This window comes from Cetorhinus maximus, chromosome 3 (assembly GCF_964194155.1).
Source record: "Cetorhinus maximus chromosome 3, sCetMax3.hap1.1, whole genome shotgun sequence".
NCBI lineage: Eukaryota > Metazoa > Chordata > Chondrichthyes > Lamniformes > Cetorhinidae > Cetorhinus > Cetorhinus maximus.
The window spans coordinates 143,830,781-143,851,519 of NC_135881.1; the positions used below are offsets into that span (position 1 = coordinate 143,830,781).

Below are 20,739 nucleotides of genomic sequence, written 5' to 3' on the forward strand. Positions count from 1 at the left end.
GGGTGATGATTTTGATTTTTGAAAATTTTAATAAAGAAAAAAATTTTTTTAAGACATGTCCCCTCATATGACAGTGTCACATCAGCTGGGACATGTCAATGAACTTTATTAAAAATTTTTATTAAACTTTAAAAACCTTCATGAAACATCATCCCGGTTTCATGATAAATGCGAAGGCCGCCTGAGCTCTTCGTCTGCCTGCCGACCTTAAGGTTGGACGGGCTGCTCAGTTAATTAGTTTAATTACTATTTAAATGGCCTTAATAGGCCTTTGACAGTTCCGCGGGCACGCACCCGACTCCAGTGCATGCCTGCTGAACTCAAGATCTGAATGATGCGTGGTGACATTGGGACACACGCCCGATGTCACCGCGCGTCATTTTACGCTTCAGCGAGCTGGCCCCGTCCCCGCTCACCGACCTGAAGATTCTGGCCCAAGGGTTGTTCCTAAAAAAGTAGCGCACCAGGGGGGTGATCTGTATCATAGCCAGCGCTGCAGTAGCTGCATGTGTTCAGAATGCAGTTCACAGATGCGTTTGGTGATGATCAGATTTAACTGGTGCCAGTGCCCTGATTTTAGGTGTCTCCAGGATGCCTTGTGACATTGTTTGTTCTGAAAGAAGGTGTTAATTACACAAAGCTTATGATAGTAGCAAAATTCAAGTAATCTCTGCTCATTCTCATTTATCTTTCCCAGGCCATGATATCCAAGGCAGGAGGGCCACAGACTTCACTCACGCCCACTCTTGCTTTGAAATGCCTCAATAGGTAAAGATGTTCTATCTTGGGGATTCTGCTGATAGCAGTTTCAAACTCCCCATAGAACTGGCCTTTCGCCTCTGTAGTGGAGCACTGGTTGGAGCATGGATACTCTTGAGGTTAACTGGCGCTATTTGAGTTGAGAGGCGGATGGAGGGATCATGTTCTGAACCATTTGTATCATTGAGAGTAGAGAGTTCCTTGCAGCGAAGCTTACACATTGCTCACACGTTTCCTCTGAACTCGTCCCCTGTCAGATGAATGTATAATGTTTCTCTTTCAGTGACCCGCTCTTGGCGAGCCTGGCCTCTTGGAGGGAAGCTATGTCAATGTTCAGCTTGCCAAGTTCCATGTTGATCACAGCTGTCTTGCATGCATTATCAACCAGCTGCAGGTCGTCTGTCAATCCTATACCCATGAACCTGACGTTTCAGCTTTCCAATCGAAGAGCTGGCATCTTCTTTCATTTCACTTGTTTGCGTGGTGCAATGCATTCCGTCAACTTGTTGAGCAGAGACTCAAACTCCAAGCACCCATTGAAGCAGATGGTCTGTGGCACTCAGCACCTATAAGGTTGCCTGACTTGAGGTGGGTGGTGGCTGACCAGTGGGACGCTATGGTCTCTCCCACCATTGAAGACAGCCCATAACACCTGCCCTCTGTTCCAATCGAGTTGGTCTTATCACTTTTAGCTGCTGTTACTCACATTGTATGAATGCTCTGCAGTGAAAGTGGAGTGTCCTCTCCAGGGCAAGAGTCTGGGCAAACTTTATGGAGACCCCGGGATGCCCAAATGTCAGGATCCTCCTCTCAATGCCCCCCTCCATCCGCATGAGTCCAAAGGAATGCAAAGCACTTTTGGCACTGGCTTGGTTACAGGAGCTCCTGGAAAGACCAGTCCACCTTAGGGTTCCATTCCACATTTTTTTGTCAGAGTTTACTCCCTTAGCCTTCAACTCTCCTGAGATATCCACAAGATAGTGGAACTATTCACCCAAAGCTTGGAGTTTGTTTCTTGAGTGCCAGGGCATGCCCACATGCTTGTCTAGGGGCCAGAGTTCTAAGTTCCTCTGAAGCTTTAGCCTGGGGCCACAGGGACCAATTTTCCATGTGTTGCCACAAGGAAGTTCAGCTGAGGACTTGCCAAAGGAAAGACAATGGATTGACAGTGAGGGACTTATGCATTTGGCTCTTTTTTATTTGGCATTGCTGCTAGCCAGCAGTATAGCTTGAAAATGAGACTCAAACTAGCACACGAGTGGAAATCACACTAACTCTCTTCATCCACACACTAGGTGCATCAAATCGACCAGTTGGACATACTACAATATATAGTTATGGTGATTTTGTCTTCATGCTGGATAAGTGTACTTTAACACTATGTATAAGTGCACCTTTAATTCTAAAGTAAGAATTTATAAATCTGTATATTTTAGAAGTTAGTAATTTTATTGCTTTTTCAGTAGTTAGTAATGAGGAGCATCCATTTAAACACCAATGAGTAATCACTTATGTAAAAATAGTCAATGTTTGAAATCGAGAAAGATGTTTGTGGTTTAACTAAATCAAGAGACGTGCAATTTTACTGTACTTTTGAATTATCATATGCAGCTTGTGTTGTAGATGTATTAGAATGAGAATAGGTATCAAAACAATCATTTGTAATCATGCAATTTTAAATAAGGAGAAGGAATAACATTAAGTATGTAAGAACCTTCTTGGTTTTTTCAAGTTTTGTAACTGTAAAACTATATCTCTTACAGCAAAAGCTAAAAGAGGAAAGAGAAGCCAAAAGGGCTCAGTTGGACAGTAGACATGACTACATTTTGGAGGTTGTGGCTTCATGTCTTGGACTGGAGAAAGCTGAGGTGGAAGATGCCATTCTGGAAGGTTCCCAGGTAAACTTAAGCATTATTGAAATGTTTTAGGCTAACAAGAAGAATAAAGTTCAAGACCTGGAATATGATTGCAGACATTTGCCACAGTCTTGCTGCAGCCAAAGTTTCAATGTACTTTTCTTTATCACCAATGCAGCAAATGTATCTAAATAATAATATATAATTGTTTGGTAGTACAGAACTTAAGTATTGCTAAAAAAGAGACATGTCTAAGCTTTTTGTCTTGCACTCATAGGGACACTCGCAAGAATACCAATGTAAGCGGAAGACAATTTATTCTATATGTGCAGAGAGGGCTGATTGGTTGGCAAGTGGCGTTGCCATGGTGAATGCACCATTGATGATGACTGACCGTTAACTGCCAAGCATTGTTTGAAATTTGAACCAGGTAGCTTGACCCTGATTGGTCAAGGCATTGCCCTGAGGAATGAGTCAGTGAATGGCTGTCACTTACTTTGTTTAGCTGAAACGGGTACATGCTCTTTCTATCAGCAAAGAACAGGGCCCTGTGTATTAATATATGTAGCTTCCAGAGCTGGTTAGTGCACTGATGAGTGCAAGATGAAATGCTTAGACATGTCTCTTTTTTTCAGCAATGCTAAATAATATATCTCACAGTCGGCACAAGATAATACTAGTATACACCTTATTCTTAATGAAAGATAAGAGATCTAACAGTCAAAAGTCCACCCAATATTGACCCTAGCCCTCTTTTACTGGCATCTCACTAGAGAAAGAGGAATTCAATTTTTAGTCATTGTGTTGATTGAAGTCCTGGGAGAGTGGATGAGGAGCAATCAGGATTAAATGGGAGCTGTCAATGGTCTTCAGAGTTGCAGGGGAGTCATGAAGAGCAACTGGTTAGTTTGCAAATTAGTTAGGCAATATTTTACTGAACACAGCCATCAAATTTCTAGCCTATAATATTTGCAGTATTACTTATCTATACTTTTACAAATTTTGCTTAAGATACTATACATCCACAAAGGCTTATTTCAGTTCTAGATATATCATTTTTGCTCCAGCTTCCATTGTAGATTTGTAGTATTTTGTTTGTTTATTTATCTTTTTCTCCTCCTTCCCAAAATGTTTTGACATTTTCTTAGTCTTTATGGTTTTAAGATACTTTTCTCTACAATCCCATGGTGGATTTGTATTCTTGCTGAATCTGCTATTGATATAACTCTGAGCCAAGGAAATTTTTATTGACTCTCCAGTTTCGAGTGACCTGCACTGCAGACAGCTGGTCATTTGACATGTTCAAGACCTGACTGTCTGCAACTTTGTTACAATAGTTTACATCAGCAATGTAAACCAAAACTCCTCTTACACAAAAGCAAAATACTGCAGATGCTGAAAATCTGAAATAAAAGCAAAAAGTGCTGGAAATGTTCAGCAGGTCAGGCAGCATCTGTGTAGAGAAACGGAGTGAATGTTTCAGCTAAACAACAGTGTTCGTTTAACTTTTTTATTTTACAGTAAAACTGTTTAAAAAAAGAGTTAATAATTAAACATTATAATGTTTACGATATTCCTTGCAGTTTGCCTGGCTGCCTTGATGTTGCTGTCATGGTATACTCTGGGTATTGTAGTGTTATGACTACAGCCAGTGTTAATTGCTGTGCAAACCAAATCCAGAGCGAAACTTGGCTTATGGGCCACGACCTTTTTTTTGTATTTTGTATTGATAGCGAGAAGAGGATGTACCAACCTCAGCAGCAAGAGGGCCAGTAACACTTTTGGGTTTTAAAAATTAAAGGTAAAGGTTTTATTAACAAGGAAGAAAAGAAAACTTAAATACACAAGATTACAAATACACAATTATGGTTAGTCTTACAAAACATTCCCCAAAAACTCTCTACTTAGTCAAACCCACAAGTAAACATTTTCTAGGCAATACTCTCTTCAGACAGTTAAATGTGAATTCCAGTAATATAAAACAAGACAAACTGCTGTAGCTTCAATAAAGGTGTACCAATATGACCTTTACCCTCTTTCCTTTTGCAGTGTAATTTACTTCAGAATAAAACTGCTTGCTGCAACCCAAGACTTCCCAATAGTTCAAACAGCTCCAACAATCTCTAGCTATCTCCAGCTTAACAATGATATAGCCATCTCTATCTAAATAGCTATCCACAGTAATGCTAATATACCTTTTTTTCCCTTTCATCTCACACACCACTTTGAAGCTCAAACCCTTGCAACTATAAAATCTTTCATTTTCCGTCTTGAATTTACTTTTGGGTCAACAAACAATTGGGTAGAATTTTGCATTCGGCGTGTGGGCATGCGCCCGACACGCCGAAACGTAAAATAATGCGCAATGACATCATGCGTCCCAATGTCATCGCGCTATCTCGCGATATTTCATTCGGCGGGCACGTGGCCAGAGTCGGCTGCGCACCCACCGATAATTGAAAGGCCTATTAAGGCCATTAATGAACTAATTAACTTCAAATTTACGCTGCTCATCCAACCTAATGGTTGGCGGGCAGGCGAAAAGGACAAGTGGCCTTTACATTTTTTAGGAAACCAAATCCACGAGCGGGATGAGGTTTCCTAAAGCTAATACTGATTATATAAAAACTTTATTTTGAAAATAAAAACATGTCCCATTCCATGTGACACAGTCACATGAGAGGACATGTTTCATTAAATTTTTACTGTCCTTATTTTTAAAAAAAAAACGCTTCCTTCGTGCCTCAGGGAGATTGAAGCGCTCTTTCGCGCTGGACCTGACTCTCCCTCCTCCCACTGCCCACACAGATAGCGCTCAGTGCTACTGCTCACAATCCATGCAGGGTGGGCCTTAATTGGCCCGCCTGCGTGAAATCGTGGTGCGGAGCTGATCGCGGGCAGCTGTCGGATCCACGACTGCTCCTGCCGAGCCCGCCTGATCAATGTAAAATCCTGGCCATCGTTTTCCCAATACTTGTTTACCTATGAACTCCTGCAAGATGCAAACATTTTCCTTGATACCTTTGACTCCCCTTTGAAATTCAAACAACCTCAACTTATTATAAAAATGTAAATGTTAAATCTAACCTATTTACTTGTACCTCAAACTTAACACCTTTATCCTTTTCAGGTTTCCAACCCCCCAGTCAACCTGACTCCTATCAAACTCTTGCCCAGCTTAATTAAATCACACATAGACACCCAGCCTTCTTTACAGAATATAAGAATATTCCCTCAAAATATAAAAAAAATCCATTCTCACAGTAGCTGCACAGAAAATGAATGATAATTATAATTCTATGATACCTCTTCATAACTGAAATGTATAAATATTTAAACACAATTGAAAGTCCATTTGCAGATTGCCTATTGTTCCAGATTCTAGATTGCTGTGGGTCTCGTACATGGCAAGTTGCTGAGCAGTCTGGTAACACTGGGGTAAGGGGTTGGAGTTTCTGATTTGGCAGCACTTACACTGGCAGTGTAGCTATATGTGCCTTCCACCCAACCCTGTGACTTAAGAGTCAAAGCAGCTTAATTTTCTTGTGGTCAGTCAAATGTGCACATTGTGGGCTGAATTACTGTGCTACTGCTGCCTGCTACTGGGGACAGCAGGAAGAAACACAAATTGGATGTTTTCCATAAAGTGCAGATGATCTGCTCTGCAAAGTTATTGCCCAGAGTGCAAAGTTAAAAATGATCCCCATTAACAACCACTACAAAGGTGTCGGCTTTGGCTCAATGGATAGCACTCTCGCCTCTAAATCAGACAGTGGACGATTCAAGCCATATCCCAGAAACTTGAAGACATAACCTAGGCTGGCATGCAGTGCAGTACTGAGGGAGTAATGCACTATTGGAGGTGTTGTCTCTTGTCTGAGATGTTAATCCATTGTTCCATCTGCTCTCTCAGGTTAAAAAAAATCCCATGACGCTATTTAAACATGAGCAGGGCAGTTTTCCCCAATGTCTTGGCAAATATTTACCCCTCAATCAACATCGGTAAAACAGATTATGTGGTAATTTATTTTGTTGTTGTTTATAGGATGTTGTTTTGTTTGAATTGATTGCCATATTTCCTACAGCACAACTACACTACAGTTCAAGTACACTTCAAAGTACTTCATTTATTGAAAAGCACTGTGAGACATCATGAGGTTGTGAAAGGTGCAATATAAATGCAAGTCTTTCTTTGTTTCTTGACATGAGTGAAGGGGAACTGCTGTGGTTTTCATCACTAATGGAATAAACATTACTTTCAATTTCTTAAAAGTGCCCTTGGTTTTTGTAGTTAACATGATTTTCCATTCATTGAAATTGTGTTTGAGAAAACCTAGCTCAGAAAATGCTCCTACACATTCATTTAAAGCTACAATTTTTGGCCTCTATGATTTCTTTTAATTTTACAGATTGAACGCATGGATTCATTTTTTGCCGCAGGAGGACTTCCTCATCTTATGTTTTATTATCAGGATGTGGAACCAACTGAAACAGGTAAAGAAAGTGAATTAAAGATTAAGTGAACTAATCCTGTCCCTAAATAACTTTGTGTAGTGATTTAAAGGTAAACATTAAGCATTTTTATGTACTCTATTTCTTTGTATTACTGATAATAAGATGCATTATCTTAAGAAGCTATCTAAGTGACACTGTTGATCAGCTGTTGCCTAGCACGGAGGTTTGATACTTAGTGTTCTCATGTTCAAGAAGAAGTCATTGTCATTATACAGCTTCATAGCTGGATACAATTGACTGAAAGGCTCCAACATCGTGATTCAATAGAAACTATCACAATGCTGGAGTATGGTTCCAAGTGCATTGGGTACCCTGTGACACCTTGGCTGGAATTTTCCATCCCCGTTGGCGTTGGGTGTCATCACGGGTGGGTGGGCAGGAGAACAATATGGCAAGAAGGCCAAAAATCGGTTTCATGCCGGTGTGAAAGCACAGCAGGATCATCTTATGGTGTCTGCCATGGTGGAATGCCAGTCCCACTGGAGGCTGGCATGAACCCACTTGCATCCCGCTAATGCGATGCAAAGTAAAGCCCAACCAGAATCGTCCCCCACGCCAGATTTACCGTTATGCCAGTGGGAAAACATGCCACCCAGAACACGTCTTGACAAGTGTGACGTGCAGAAGTCGGGACTTACCGCTAGGGTCTTGCTCACATCGCGGATACCCAAGGAGAAGATGATGCTGGAGCCCCACAGCTATCAGACCCTGGAGGAACATGTGCAATGCATGCTGGATGGATTCTCATGGAGATAGTTCCACTGCAAAGCAGCTCAAGGAAGATGGGAGGTCTCCGTTGATATCTGGCATCTGCTTTGGAAAATCATAGTCTTGGCCATGGGCTGCTACTAATGATCATCAAGGGGCCAGGAGAGGACAGTTCAGCTATGAGTGGGAGAGGAAGGTGTACCGGGAGTGGGTGGTGGGGTTGGAGGGGAAGGTCTAGGTATGGCTGGGAGAGGAAGTTGTACTGGGAGGGGGGTGTGTGCAGTTGGCGGTGAGATTGGGAGGGGGGTAAGCGAAAGTGTTGGGGAGGGGAGTAGAGTGTAATGCGGCAACTGGGCAGAAAGGTGTAAGGGAAGAAGTCCGTTTGGTGGGGGGGATGGGGTCCGTTTGGGGGAGGGGAAGAGCCTGGTGTGGGGAAAAGAGTCCGGAGGGTGGAGGAGGTAGTAAGTAGCAAGTAACACTCGCGCCACACAAGTACCAGGCAATGACCATCTCCAACAAGAGAGAATTTAACCATCGTCCATTGACATTCAGTGGCATTACCTTTGCTGACTCCCCCACTGTCAACATCCTGGGGGTTACCATTGACCAGAAACTGAGCTGGACTAGCCGTATAAATACTGTGGCTACAAGAGCAGGTCAGAGGCTAGGAATCCGGCGGTGAGTAACTCAACTCCTGATTCCCCAAGTCCTGTACACCATCTACAAGGCACAAGTCAGGAGTGTATGGAATGCTCTCCACTTGCCTGGGTGAGTGCAGCTCCAAAATAGTCAAGAAGCTTGACACCATTTAGGACATGATCTTGGTCCCACTGAGGTATGCATCTCTGCGCTGGTGGAGGGTGTGGGTAAGTGCTGTAACGGGTCTTCCAGGCTGCCTATTTCCAGCTCTTCAAATGAGGAGGTGTCCTCTTGGCTAGAGATGAGGACCTGCATGGAGCTGAGGGATTGGTTGGCCGAGGGTGTTGATCGCTTGGCAGAGCTCCCTCTGAATCAAAGTAGAGATAATCAGTGCATGGCAGCAGAGTCAAAGGCAGGAGAGAGAGCACTCACTGTTGCGTTGAGAGAGGGATGCTGTGGTGCAGGATCCTCACGTGGGCGTTCGCTGCCGACTTCATTGCTGCTGCAGGCATGGTCCACATCCTCACCAATCAGTACAATGGCATGCTCCTCAAAGTGAGTGAGGGGTCTAATATGGGTCAATCCTCCCCCAGTCATGGACCTCTCCCTGCTGTTCTGAGCCAGCTTCTTCTGTATGAAAACAGATGGAGAGAGTGTGAGCAGGACACATGGCACTGTGTGGAATGTTTGTGTGTAGTGAGCGGTGGTGGCAACAATGGTCAGCGCCACCAGAGGACATAGGCAGTCAGTCATCCAGTGCCGCAACAGGATGACTGGTCTCATCTGTTTTGCTGGGGTAAGTCACTCTTCTCATCACTCTCAACTCTCACACTCACAAACCCATCACACATCCACAGGGATCTCACACCTCAAGGGACAACACCACTAACTCACACACACACACACACACACCCTCACATCTCCACCAGGCCCACATCCTCTCAAGCTCGTATCCTCATCCTGTTCATGGAGGCATTACTACAGTTGAACCCGATCCTGTCCTTGCTCAGATTCCATCTGTGTTAACATTGTGATTTAATAGTGGCCAGGAGCAGCAACACTGACCAATTTTTCTCTTCCAAAGCCAGAGGTGCTGAGGCCTCCAGCCCTGCTGAGATGAGCTAAGTCAACACAGACTGGAAGACAAATTTGTGATTTTGACCTGTGTGGTTCAGCTGCTTTTGAGATAAACATGCCAAGTTTATGTGAGCTTGTACTTGTTAAGAAACTGTGATTGTAGTTGAGGAGTTTTTAGAACTGCTGAGAAGTGTAGCTTTTACGTGAGCCATTTTAAAACAGCCCATCAACCTGTATTTAAATTGGCAGTTCCCTGTTGGCCTGCTCAGTATTTTGTTCCAGCCTTTTTAAATGTCCTGTGGAGCTGCACCATGCAATATTGAAATAGTTTTGTGTTTATTGTGCTGGAGTAGCAAACTAAAGGTTAGGAGTTCAAATCTCACCTAAGTTGTCAAATTGAATTGGTACCAGAAAAATGAACCCTGGTGGTTGCTTGATTGCCATTGTCAAACTGAAATTGCTCGCTATGCTGGTATAGAAAACCTGGAATTTGAAAAAGAAATAATTAGTTTTTTAAGTTATTAAAACTATCCCTTATTTGGAGTTAATGGAGGGAAGCAGCTGCCAAGCTGGCTGCTAGTCTAGATAAAATTGTGCTCAAGCCATTTTCACCCTGACATCTTGTCCATCGGGGCATGTTACCTCAAATTTCTGCCCATAACTGTTAGCTAAGGCCGGTGGAGTATGAAGACTCGTCACATTTTAAAACTCACTTCCTGGAAAATCCTGTCCATTCTTTTGATTTAATACCATGTGTTGGCTTGATTAACAGTTTGATATTGTTACAAAACGCAAAATACTTACCTAAATCAGCAGTCACCTTTCGGAAACTACAGTTCACAGCGGGCCTCAGGACCTCTGCGTATGCGCCGGCAGGGAAATGGCTGCACATGCACAGTTCGTTGATTTCACCGTCTTTAGGCTGGGAACCGGCCCTGCACACATGCACAGAAAGAAAAAGAAAAAAATAAGTGAAACAGTGTGAAAAGCAGGTCAAGTGACCTGGAACCAGAGCACCATTAGAGAGAAGGTGCTCCAGGGAGAGGGACAGGGAGAAGGTCCAAAGCCAAGAACATGGTCCCAAACCAGGGAGTGGACAATAAAAGGTCCCAGAAGAAAGTCCCAGGCAGGGACAAAGACAGGTCAGAGATGGATCCCATTGGGTCAAGATAAATGACAGGAGCAGGATAAACAGCTCCAAATTAAAGAAAGAGCTGCGTGGCGCAGACTTGATATAAAGTGGGCTTAAGAGAAGCCCAGAAGATCTGAGGGTAGCTGAAGTTTGGTGACTCTGTACTGCGGGCTGTAAAGGAACAGTGGTGTTCTGCTTGGCACGGTTGAAGATCTGAAAGTGTGCTTGGAAGGTGAAGCTTGAGTGTATGTGGAGATCCAGGCGAAACAAGTCTTGGAAGGCAAGTTTGAAACCCTGTGAGGTGGATCCTGGTTGAAGCCACCCAAGTGGGAGTAACATTTGAAGAGAATTCCAAGGTGAGATCTTCAAACGTGGAGATTAGAAACCCCCATGAGAAAGACAGAGTTTCAGTGAGACCGTTTGGTTCATGGTGCGGGTCGGCTATTGAGAAATCCATAGAACCTGCTTTGGTTGAATCTGTCATTTACTTTGGAGTGCGGTGTGGCTGACCATAGTTCACCAGTTGGTTTACATGACTGCATAATTCCCTGAATCTTAGAGTACAAGATAGATATGGTAAATGGTTTTATCTTTCTGAATTTGCATGTGTCTGTCAAGATATAGCTGAGGTGAAGGAATAGTGATATTTTAATCATTTTGTTGTGTTTGTATTGAGGTCTTTCCAACCTTTATGCCTGGTGTAATATAGTTAATTTTTCTCGTGAAACAAATGTTTATTCTTTGTGTTCAAAGTTTATCAGCAGACTCTTGTGAATTTGTTCAGTAACTTTCCCCCACAGTTTTAAAAAAAAAAGTTAGGATCTATCAAGGCAGGTTTCACTCCGGAATCTGACTTGTCCAGTACGGTTGCATATCCATTATCCAAAATCCTTGGGATCAATCATGTTTCGGATTTCAGTTTATGGACTAGCCCTACTTACATCCCTAAGGATGTAGCCTAAATTTAGGCTAGCTATAGTCTAAAGTAAATAAAATGGCTAGTAAAGTAAGATGTATCACTGAATAATAAATACAGGGTACCTGTAATAAGTTCCTACCTGTGACGCCATCTGTGGTTCTGCTTGTATGGGAAGGTTCAGAGTGTTGATGTACGCTGCTGGGAGGCATCCTTGAATAGCTCTTCCAGCTTCATCTGCCTCATCAACATTGGGTTTTGTTTCATAAGTTTGTCTTTTATTTTATAGATTAACATTATTTCTTGTTCACTTATAAATGCATGTTGTTCGAGTGCATCTATCAACCCATCATACATCTTAAAAATATCGTCTATAGGCACTTTCTCTACCGTATTCACTATGTCATGCTCATCAATGTTTTTATCAGGTTGATCTTGATATAACACAATTTCTGCAATCTCCCAGTCAGTCAAAGAATGCATGACGGGAGCATTGTTATCAATGTTAACACTACGTCAATATCCTTGGCCTCCAGTGTATTCACACATTCCATTGATATACCTTTTACATACCACAGGAGCTGGTTTACCAGATTTTTTTCCCCCTGATCGCACAAAAACTTTCAAAGTCATCATCAATATTATCGCCTTCAATGAACGTTGTTGCGCGCCAAAGATTGTGTCAACGGTTGGTCAAGGTGTCTTTATCAACAAGGCACCAGGCATTAGCAGATATGTAAATGGCATCCTTAACTGTAAACTCCTTTTGGAAGCCTTCCACTCCCAGGCCTTTGCTCACAGCACCAAACAGACTGAATTAATGACCTTATCTTGTGGGGGAAAGTAAACAGCAAAAACATTGTTCTTCACCAACAGTTCAGCAGGGGATGTGCCCCTGGTACAAAATGGTTGTGAAATCAATCAGAAAATGTGTCCCTGGCTTATTGGCATAGTAGTGAACAAGCAATGTCCAAATACCCTAGAAGCCCCTGGGGCACTTGCTCTTCCCACAACAGCCAATTTATGTTTGTGTGTGCCAGCTGTACTGGCACAGCCAAGTACAGTCAACCTATCCTTAGCATTCTTATCACCAGATGGTGCACTCTCCTCAGCCATTGCTAGAATTTTCCTAGGGATGTACCGCTAGAACAGACTCGTTTCAGCATTGTAAATTTGTTCAGGCGAAAGGCTTTCATCTGAAATTAGCATAGCAAACTCATCAGTAGATTTTTCAGCAGCGTCATGGTCTGCAGATGCTTTATCACCACAAACTTTCAAAATCTTGATACCACAACGCTTCTTGAATTTCTGCAACCAATCTGTCATGTATTCATGTGCACCTTCAAGCCCCAGTTCTTCGTGGTAAATCTTGGCTTGCTGCATAATCTATGTCCCAGTCAATGGAAACCTTTCACTCCTGCACTGACGAATCTACGCCATCATAACATGATCATATTCATAATTTTTCAACCTATGCATGGTTTTCCTATTATTCATTAACTTTTGTGAATCACTTTCAATATAACGTTTGAACAGTTTGCCTTTCTGTTTCTTTAAATCGTACATGTGTTGATACCTACTCCATACTCCTCACTTAATTGCCTCACAGACGCACCATGGTCAAGTTTCTACAACAGCTCTACTTCTTTAGCAACTGATAGCGAATTATGCTTCCTTTTCCTTCTCATTGCTAGCCATAAGGCTATCTGGTGGTCTTTTGGACATGTTCACCACAAAAATCGCAAGGCAAACAGTGCAGGCAAACAGTGCAGACAAACAACTAGACTTCCCATGCTAAAGGTCGGGTGAGGTAGGCAAGGATCGTGTTGGCTCTGGTCATGTCGGCGCGGATCAGGGACTTCCTGCGCTAAAGGTCAATGAGGTTCAAAGAAAATGTGGTTTTTGGGTGTGTTCACTTTTCAGCTTTACGGATAAAGGATATTCGTCCTGTATTAACATCAGCTGGGATTGTAACAATATAGCTTATTGTACAATTTTGATATTGGGATCAGTGCGACTAAAACTTGCCTTTGTTGAAGCACAAAATGGGTAATAGCAAATTGATAGCCTGTTATATACACTGTTCAATTTTCATTACGTTCAACCCCAAAAACTTTTCACTGTTTCTTAAAATGAATTATTTATATAGAAAAAATTTAATGCATTCTGACCATCACGTCATCAGAATTTAACACGTAGTATGAACACAACTGCCACAGCAACAAAAATGTTTCTTGAAGTGCACAAGTTACAATTTCAGTCTCAAATGGTATTCAAGCTGTCCCTTTCTGGTGTCTTAAAACACTTCACGGTATTGGAGTGCTTCTGTACAGGGAGAAAAAGCGATCAAGGCCAGAGCCATATAACTAAAGCATATCTGCAAAACAAATAATGTCATTGGTGACCAAGGAGAAATCAACATCTCACAACGCCCCAGGACAAATAAACAAACAAAAACAAATAACTATTAGCAGATCTCCCATGGTATTTCTCATGGTGAATCAGAAAATACATGGTATTACAAAAATGTAGAGAATAATTTCAGGGCTCCAGAGTTACAGTGACAAAATTAGTCAAATTCCTGCTGCTTTGGGAATGAAATCCCATGATTCTGTCCATTATTCTGTGAAAATTGCAAATGAGTGATCTTTATTTATTTTGCTTTAATTAAGTAATTTTCATTCCTATAGTAGTTTTAAAGATGCAAATACACAAGATGTTTGAGTTGACAACATCCTGGCTGTAGTATTGAAGACTTGTGATCCAGATCTAGCTGCACTCCTAGCCAAGTTGTTCCCGTGAAACTAAAGCACTAGTATCTACCTGATAATGTAGAACATTTTCTAGGTATGTCCTGTCCACAAGAAACAGGACGAATTCAAACTGATCAATTACTGCCTTATTAGTCTACTCTCAATCATCAGCAGGGTGATGAAAGGTGTCATTGACAGTGCTATCAAGTGGCACTTACTCAGCAATATCCTGCTCATGGATGCTCAGTTTGAGTTCAGCATGGGCCAGGACCTACAGGTTGCAGATCTTATTACAGCCTTGTCCAAATATGGACAAAAGAGCTGAATTCCAGAGCTAAGATGAGAGTTACTTCCACGATATCAAGGCAGCATTTGACTGAGTGTGGCATCAAGGAAGCCTCACAAAATTGAAGTCACTGGGAATCAGGGTGGAAACTGGCGACTGGTTTGAGCAGAAAGGAAGATGGTTGTTGGAGGTCAATCATTTAAACCCAAGGACATTGCTGCAGGAGTTCCTCAGAGTAGTATCCTAGGCCCACCAGCTTCAGCTGCTTCATCAATGATCTTCCATCCATCATATGGTCAGAAGTGGGGATGTTTGTTGATGACAACACAATGTTCAGTACCATTCATGACTTCTTTGATATTGAACCGGTTCCTGTAGCAAGAACTGGACAAGATTCAGACTTTGGCTGATAAGTGACAAGTAAAATTCATGCCACGTAAATACCAGGCAATGACCACCTCCAACAAGGGAAAATCTAACCGTCTTCCTTTGACTATCGCTGAATTACCTTTTTATTATTACCATTTTTAAAAAAAATTGTTCACAGGATGAGCTCATCTCAAATTTCAAGGGTACTTATGAATCAACCACATTGCTGTGGGTCTGGAGTCACATGTAGGGCAGACCAGGTAAGGACAACTGCTTTCCTTCTCTAAAGGACATTAGCTAACCAGATGGGTTTTTACATTGATCGATAATGGTTATCAATTTAAATTCCACCATCTGTTGTGGTGGGATTTAAACATGGGCCTCCAGAACATTACTCTGGGTTGCTCAATTATCAGTCTGGTGACAATACCACTATGCCACCACCTCCCCAATTAACCAGAAGTTTAACTGGACCAGTCATATAAATACTGTGGCTACAAGAGCAGCTCAGAGGCTGAGAATTCTGCAGCAAGTAACATGCCACTTGGCTGCCAAAATTTTGTTCACCATCTACAAGGCAAAGGTCAGGAGTGTGATGTAATACTCTCCACTTGCCTGCATGAGCGCAGCTCCAACAACACTCAAGATGCTCAACACCATCCAGGACAAAGCAGCCACTTGATTTGCACACCATCCACCACCTGAAACATTCACTCCCTCCAACCCCAGCACATGGTGACTGTAGTATGTACCTCCTTTTTTTTTATATTTGTTCATGGGATGTGGGCGTCTCTGGCTAGGCCAGCATTTGTTGTCCATCTCTAATTGCCCTTGTTCACAGGGCATTTAAGAGTAAACCACATTGCTGTGGGTCTGGAGTCACATGTAGACCAGACCAGGTAAGGACAAAGGACATTAGTGAACCAGATGGGTTTTTATGACAGCCTGCAAGATGTCCTGCAGTAACTTGCTCAGCTTCTTTCCAACCTACAACCTCTACCAACTAGAGGGACAAGGGCAGCAAATGCATGGGAACACCATGCAAAACCCCCTCCCAAGTTTCATACCATTCTGAGTTGGAACTCTATCACCATTTCTTTGTTGCTGTGTCAAAAACTGGCAATTCCCTCCCCACAAACACTGGGTGTACCCAGCCCAGATGGGCTGCAGGGTTCAAGAAGGCAGCTCACCACCACCTTCTCAAGGGAAAATAGAGACGGGCAACAAATGCTTGTTTTGGACATCACATCACATGAATGAATAAAAAAAAGCTCACAAGCAATTTATTGTCAGAAGGGAAGGTAGGGGTGGGCAGGAAATCTGACAGTATCAATGTAGGTTGGAGTGGAAGTGGTAATTAAAAGGGGAAACATAGTTGCTTTGGGTGAAAATTCATGCTCCTCGTCGCCCAAAAAAATTCTTTATTTCAACTTTCATTTTTGTCAATGGCTTGCTGTAATCCTTTTGGATTGGTTCTCTTCCCATTACCACAGAAAGGAATATCTGCTGTGCGTATGCTGCCCACACATTGTTACTTTAGAAGAGATTGAGCACAGGAGGTGCTATGTTACCACAAAACCCTGATATTCACATTCAAGAAGATTCACATGGGGAGATGGTGGCAGAGTGGTAATGTCACTGGACTAGCAACCCAGAGGCCCAGCCTTAATGCTCTGGGGACACGAGTTCATAAGAACATAAGAAATAGGAACAGGAGTAGACCATTCGGCCCCTCGAGCTTGCTCCGCCATTCAATAAGATCATGGCTGATCTTTTTGTGTTTCGATTTCCACATTCCCATCTAACCCTCATAACCTTTGATTCCTTTGCCTAACAATCTATCTACCTCTGCCTTAAAAATATTCAATAACTCCGCCTCCACCACTTCTGAGGCAGAGCGTTCCAAAGTCACACAACCCTCTAAGAGAAAAAATTTCCCCTCATCTCTGTCCTAAAATGGTGACCTCTAATTTTGAAACAGTGCCCCCTTGTTCTGGACTCACCCACAAGAGGAAACATCCTTTCGACTTGTCAAGACCATTCAGCATCATATATAATTCAATCAGGTCACCCCTTACTGTTCTAAACTCCAGTGGAAACAAGACCAGCCTGTCTAACCTATCCTCATAAGACAATCCACTCATTCCAGGTATCAATCTAGTAAACCTCCTTTGAACCGCCTCCAATGCAGTTACATCCTTCCTTAAATAAGGAGACCAAAACTGCACATAGTATTCGAGATGTGGTCTCACCAATGCCCTGTATAACTGAAGCATAACGTCCTTACTTTTATGTTCAATCCCTCTCGTAATAAAGGATAGCATTTCATTAGCCTTCTTGATTGCATGTTGTACTTGCATACTAACTTTTTGTGTCTCTTGTACTAGAACAGCTAGATCCCTCTGCAGCTCAGAATTATGCAGCTGTTCTCCATTTAAGTCATACTCTGCTTTTTTTTTCTTCCTGCCAAAGTGATCAACTTCACATTTTCCTATATTAAACTCCATTTGCCAGATCTTTGTACACTCACTCAATCTATCTATATCCATCCGCAACCTCCTAATGTCCTCTTCACAACATACTTTCCGACCTACCTTTATGTTATCGTCAAATTTAGCTACCATGTCTTCACTCCCCTCATCTAAGCCATTGATGTGAACCATAATAAGTTCAGGCCCCAGCACAGTGGGACTCCACTCGTCACATCCAAAAAAGACCCATTTATGGCATACTCTCTGCTTCCTGCCAGCCAGCCAATCTTCTATACATGCTAATTTGTTACCCCCTACACCATGTGCTTTTATTTTCTGTAATAACCTTTGATGTGGCATCTTATCAATTGCCTTCTGGAAATCCAAGTACAGTATATCTACAGGCTCCCCTTATTCACTGCACGTGTTACTCCTTCAAAAAACTCCAATAAATTGGTTAATCAGGATTTTCCTTTCACAAAACCATGCTGACTCTTCCCGATTGCCTTGAGCTCTTCTAAGTGCCCAGCTATAACCTCCTTAATGATCAATTCTAATAACTTCTCCACGACAGACATCAAGCTAACTGCCTATAGTTTCCTGTTTTCTGTCTCCCTCCCTTCTTGAATAGAGGGGTTAGATTTGCTACTTTCCAATCTGATAGAACTTTTCAAGAATCTAGCGAAATTAACACCAGTGCATCAACTACCTCATTAGCCACCTCTTTTGAGACCCTTGGTTGTAGTCCATTGGGACCCGGAGACTTGCCAGTCCGCAGCTCCATCAATTTGCTCTACCACTTCCCTAGTGATTTCAATTTCACCAAGTTCCTTTCTCCCGTTCACCTCCTGATTTACAGCTATTACTGGAGTGTTTTTTGTATCCTCTATAGTGAACATAGAAGTAAAATATTTGTTCATTTCTTCCGCCATTTCCTTATTGTCTACTATTAACTCCCCACCGTCACTCTCTAAAGGACCAAGACTCATTTTACTTTTTTTTTTAAATACCTGTAGGAACTTTTGCTATCCATTTTTACATTTCTTAGCTAGCTTCCTCTCATACTCTAATTACTTTCTTCTGATTAACCCTTTAGTCACTCTCTGCCGTTCTTTATATTCTGTCCAATCATTTGTCCTCTTTGTGGAGTTGTATGCTTTTTCCTTAAATTTGGTGCTTTCCTTAACTTCTCTAGTTAACCATGGATGGTGGGTCCTCCCCTTAGAGTTTTTCTTTATAATAGGAATGTACTTATTCTGAATACTCTGAAATATCCCCTTAAATGTCTGACACTACTTCTCTATTGATCTATGCTCTAGCCTAGTTCCCAGTTCACTTCAGCTAGTTCAGCTTTCATCCCCATATAGTTGTCCTTATGTAAGTTTAAGATACTCATCTTAGACTCACTCTTCTCCCTTTCAAACTGGATGTTGTGGTCGCTGCCACCTAGGGGTGCCTTTACTCTGAGGTCATTAATTAATCCTGTCACATTACACAATACCAAGTCTAATATAACCTTCATCTCTGGTTGATTCCAGAGCATGCTGCTCTAAGAAACTATTTGAGCATTTAGTCCAGGCTATTACTGCCAATCTGATTTTTCCAGTTTGTGTGTAGATTAAAATCACCCTTGATTATTGCTGTCCCTTTATCACAAGCACACAACATTTTTGCTTGAATACTTTGTCCTACACTGTGGCTATTGTTAGGGAGCCTGTAGACCACTCCCACTAATGACTTTTTCCACCTACTATTCATCATCTCCACCCAAACCGATTCTAATCCTGATCTCCTGAACCAAGGTCATCTCTAACTATTGCACTGATGCCCTCTTTGATTAACAGTGCTACCCCTCCACCTTTTCATAGCTGCTTATTCTTCTTGAATGCCATGTATCCCTCAACATTAAGGACCCATTCTTTGTTGTCCTGCAGCCACATCTCCGTAATTGCTATCAGATCATATTTATTCACTTCAATGTGGGCCATCAATTCATTTACTTTGTTATGAATGCAATGTGCATTCAGATAGAGAGCCTTCAGTTTGATTTTTTGTTACCTTTGTAACATCTAATCTTGACTGTTGTTGTACTCCTAGGTTTTTTTCTGTCTGTCCCTTCCTGCCATTCTCTGACCCTCATTTCTCATATTCCTGTTTTGCTCTCCTGTACTGACTCTACGCCTTGAATTGCTACCTCTACCAAGCTTGATCCTTCACCCGTCCTGTTTAGTTTGAAGCTCTCCCTCATTCCCTAGTTATGCGATTTCCGAGGACACTCGTTCCAGCATGTTATAGATGTAAACTGTCCCAACGGTACATCCCCCACTTCTTCAGTATTGATGCCAGTGCCCCACAAACTGGAACCCACTTCTCCCACACCAGTCTTTGAGCCATGCATTTGTGTCTCTAATCTTATTTGCCTACACCAATTTGCACGTGGCAGAGGTAATAATCAAGGGATTATTACCTTTGAGGTTCTGCTTCTTAATTTGGTACCTAGCTCCTCATACTACTTTGCAGAACCACTTTTCTAGTTCTACCTATGTCATTGGTACCTACATGGACCACAACAACTGGATCCTCCTCCTCCCACTGCAAGTTCCTCTCCAGCCCCGAGCAGATGTCCTGAACCCTGGCACCGGGCAGGCAACATAGCCATCTGGACTCATGCTCTTTGCTGCAGAGAACGGTGTCAATCCCCCTCACTATGTTACCCCTACTACCGCTACATCCTTTTTGCTCCCCCTGCTTGAACGGCTTCCTGTACCACAGTGCCATAGCCAGCCAGCTCATCCACCTTGCAGACTTCGCTTTCATCCACACAGATTGTAAGCACCTCAAACCTGTTTGACAATTGCAAAGTCTGAGGCTCCTCCACTACTGTCTGTTCGGTCCTATCACCTGCCTCACCGACAGTCATATCCTCCTGTCCCTCACTGCTGACTAAAACAGATGACCCTCCTCTAAGAGATGTGACTGTCTTCTGGAACAAAATATCCAGGTATTTCTCCCCCTCCCTTAAGTTGCTCAGTGTCTGCATTTTGGCTTCCAGATCAATAACCCTGATTTGGTATTCGTTGAGCTGCTTACACTTCAAGGTGATCCATGACAAACACATCTGCAGGGTGTCCAAAAGCTCCCACATCCCACCATAGCAGCTGGTGGAATTTAAATCCAATTAATAAACCTGGAAATGAAAGCTAGTCTCAGTAATAGCGACCATGAAGCTTGTCATTAAAAAAAAAACTGGTTCACTAA

General features: G+C 42.4%; 1 protein-coding gene across 1 annotated transcript in view; it reads left to right on the forward strand.

Annotated features, from left to right (window-relative positions):
- dnah5 (dynein, axonemal, heavy chain 5) overlaps window positions 1-20,739 on the forward strand; it is a 531,647-nt gene that overhangs the window by 102,225 nt on the left and 408,683 nt on the right. Inside the window, exons 2-3 of the mRNA XM_078539077.1 lie at window positions 2,523-2,657; window positions 7,025-7,109. Of these exons, the coding sequence (XP_078395203.1) occupies window positions 2,523-2,657; window positions 7,025-7,109 (220 nt within the window). The remainder of the gene's footprint in view (window positions 1-2,522; window positions 2,658-7,024; window positions 7,110-20,739) is intronic.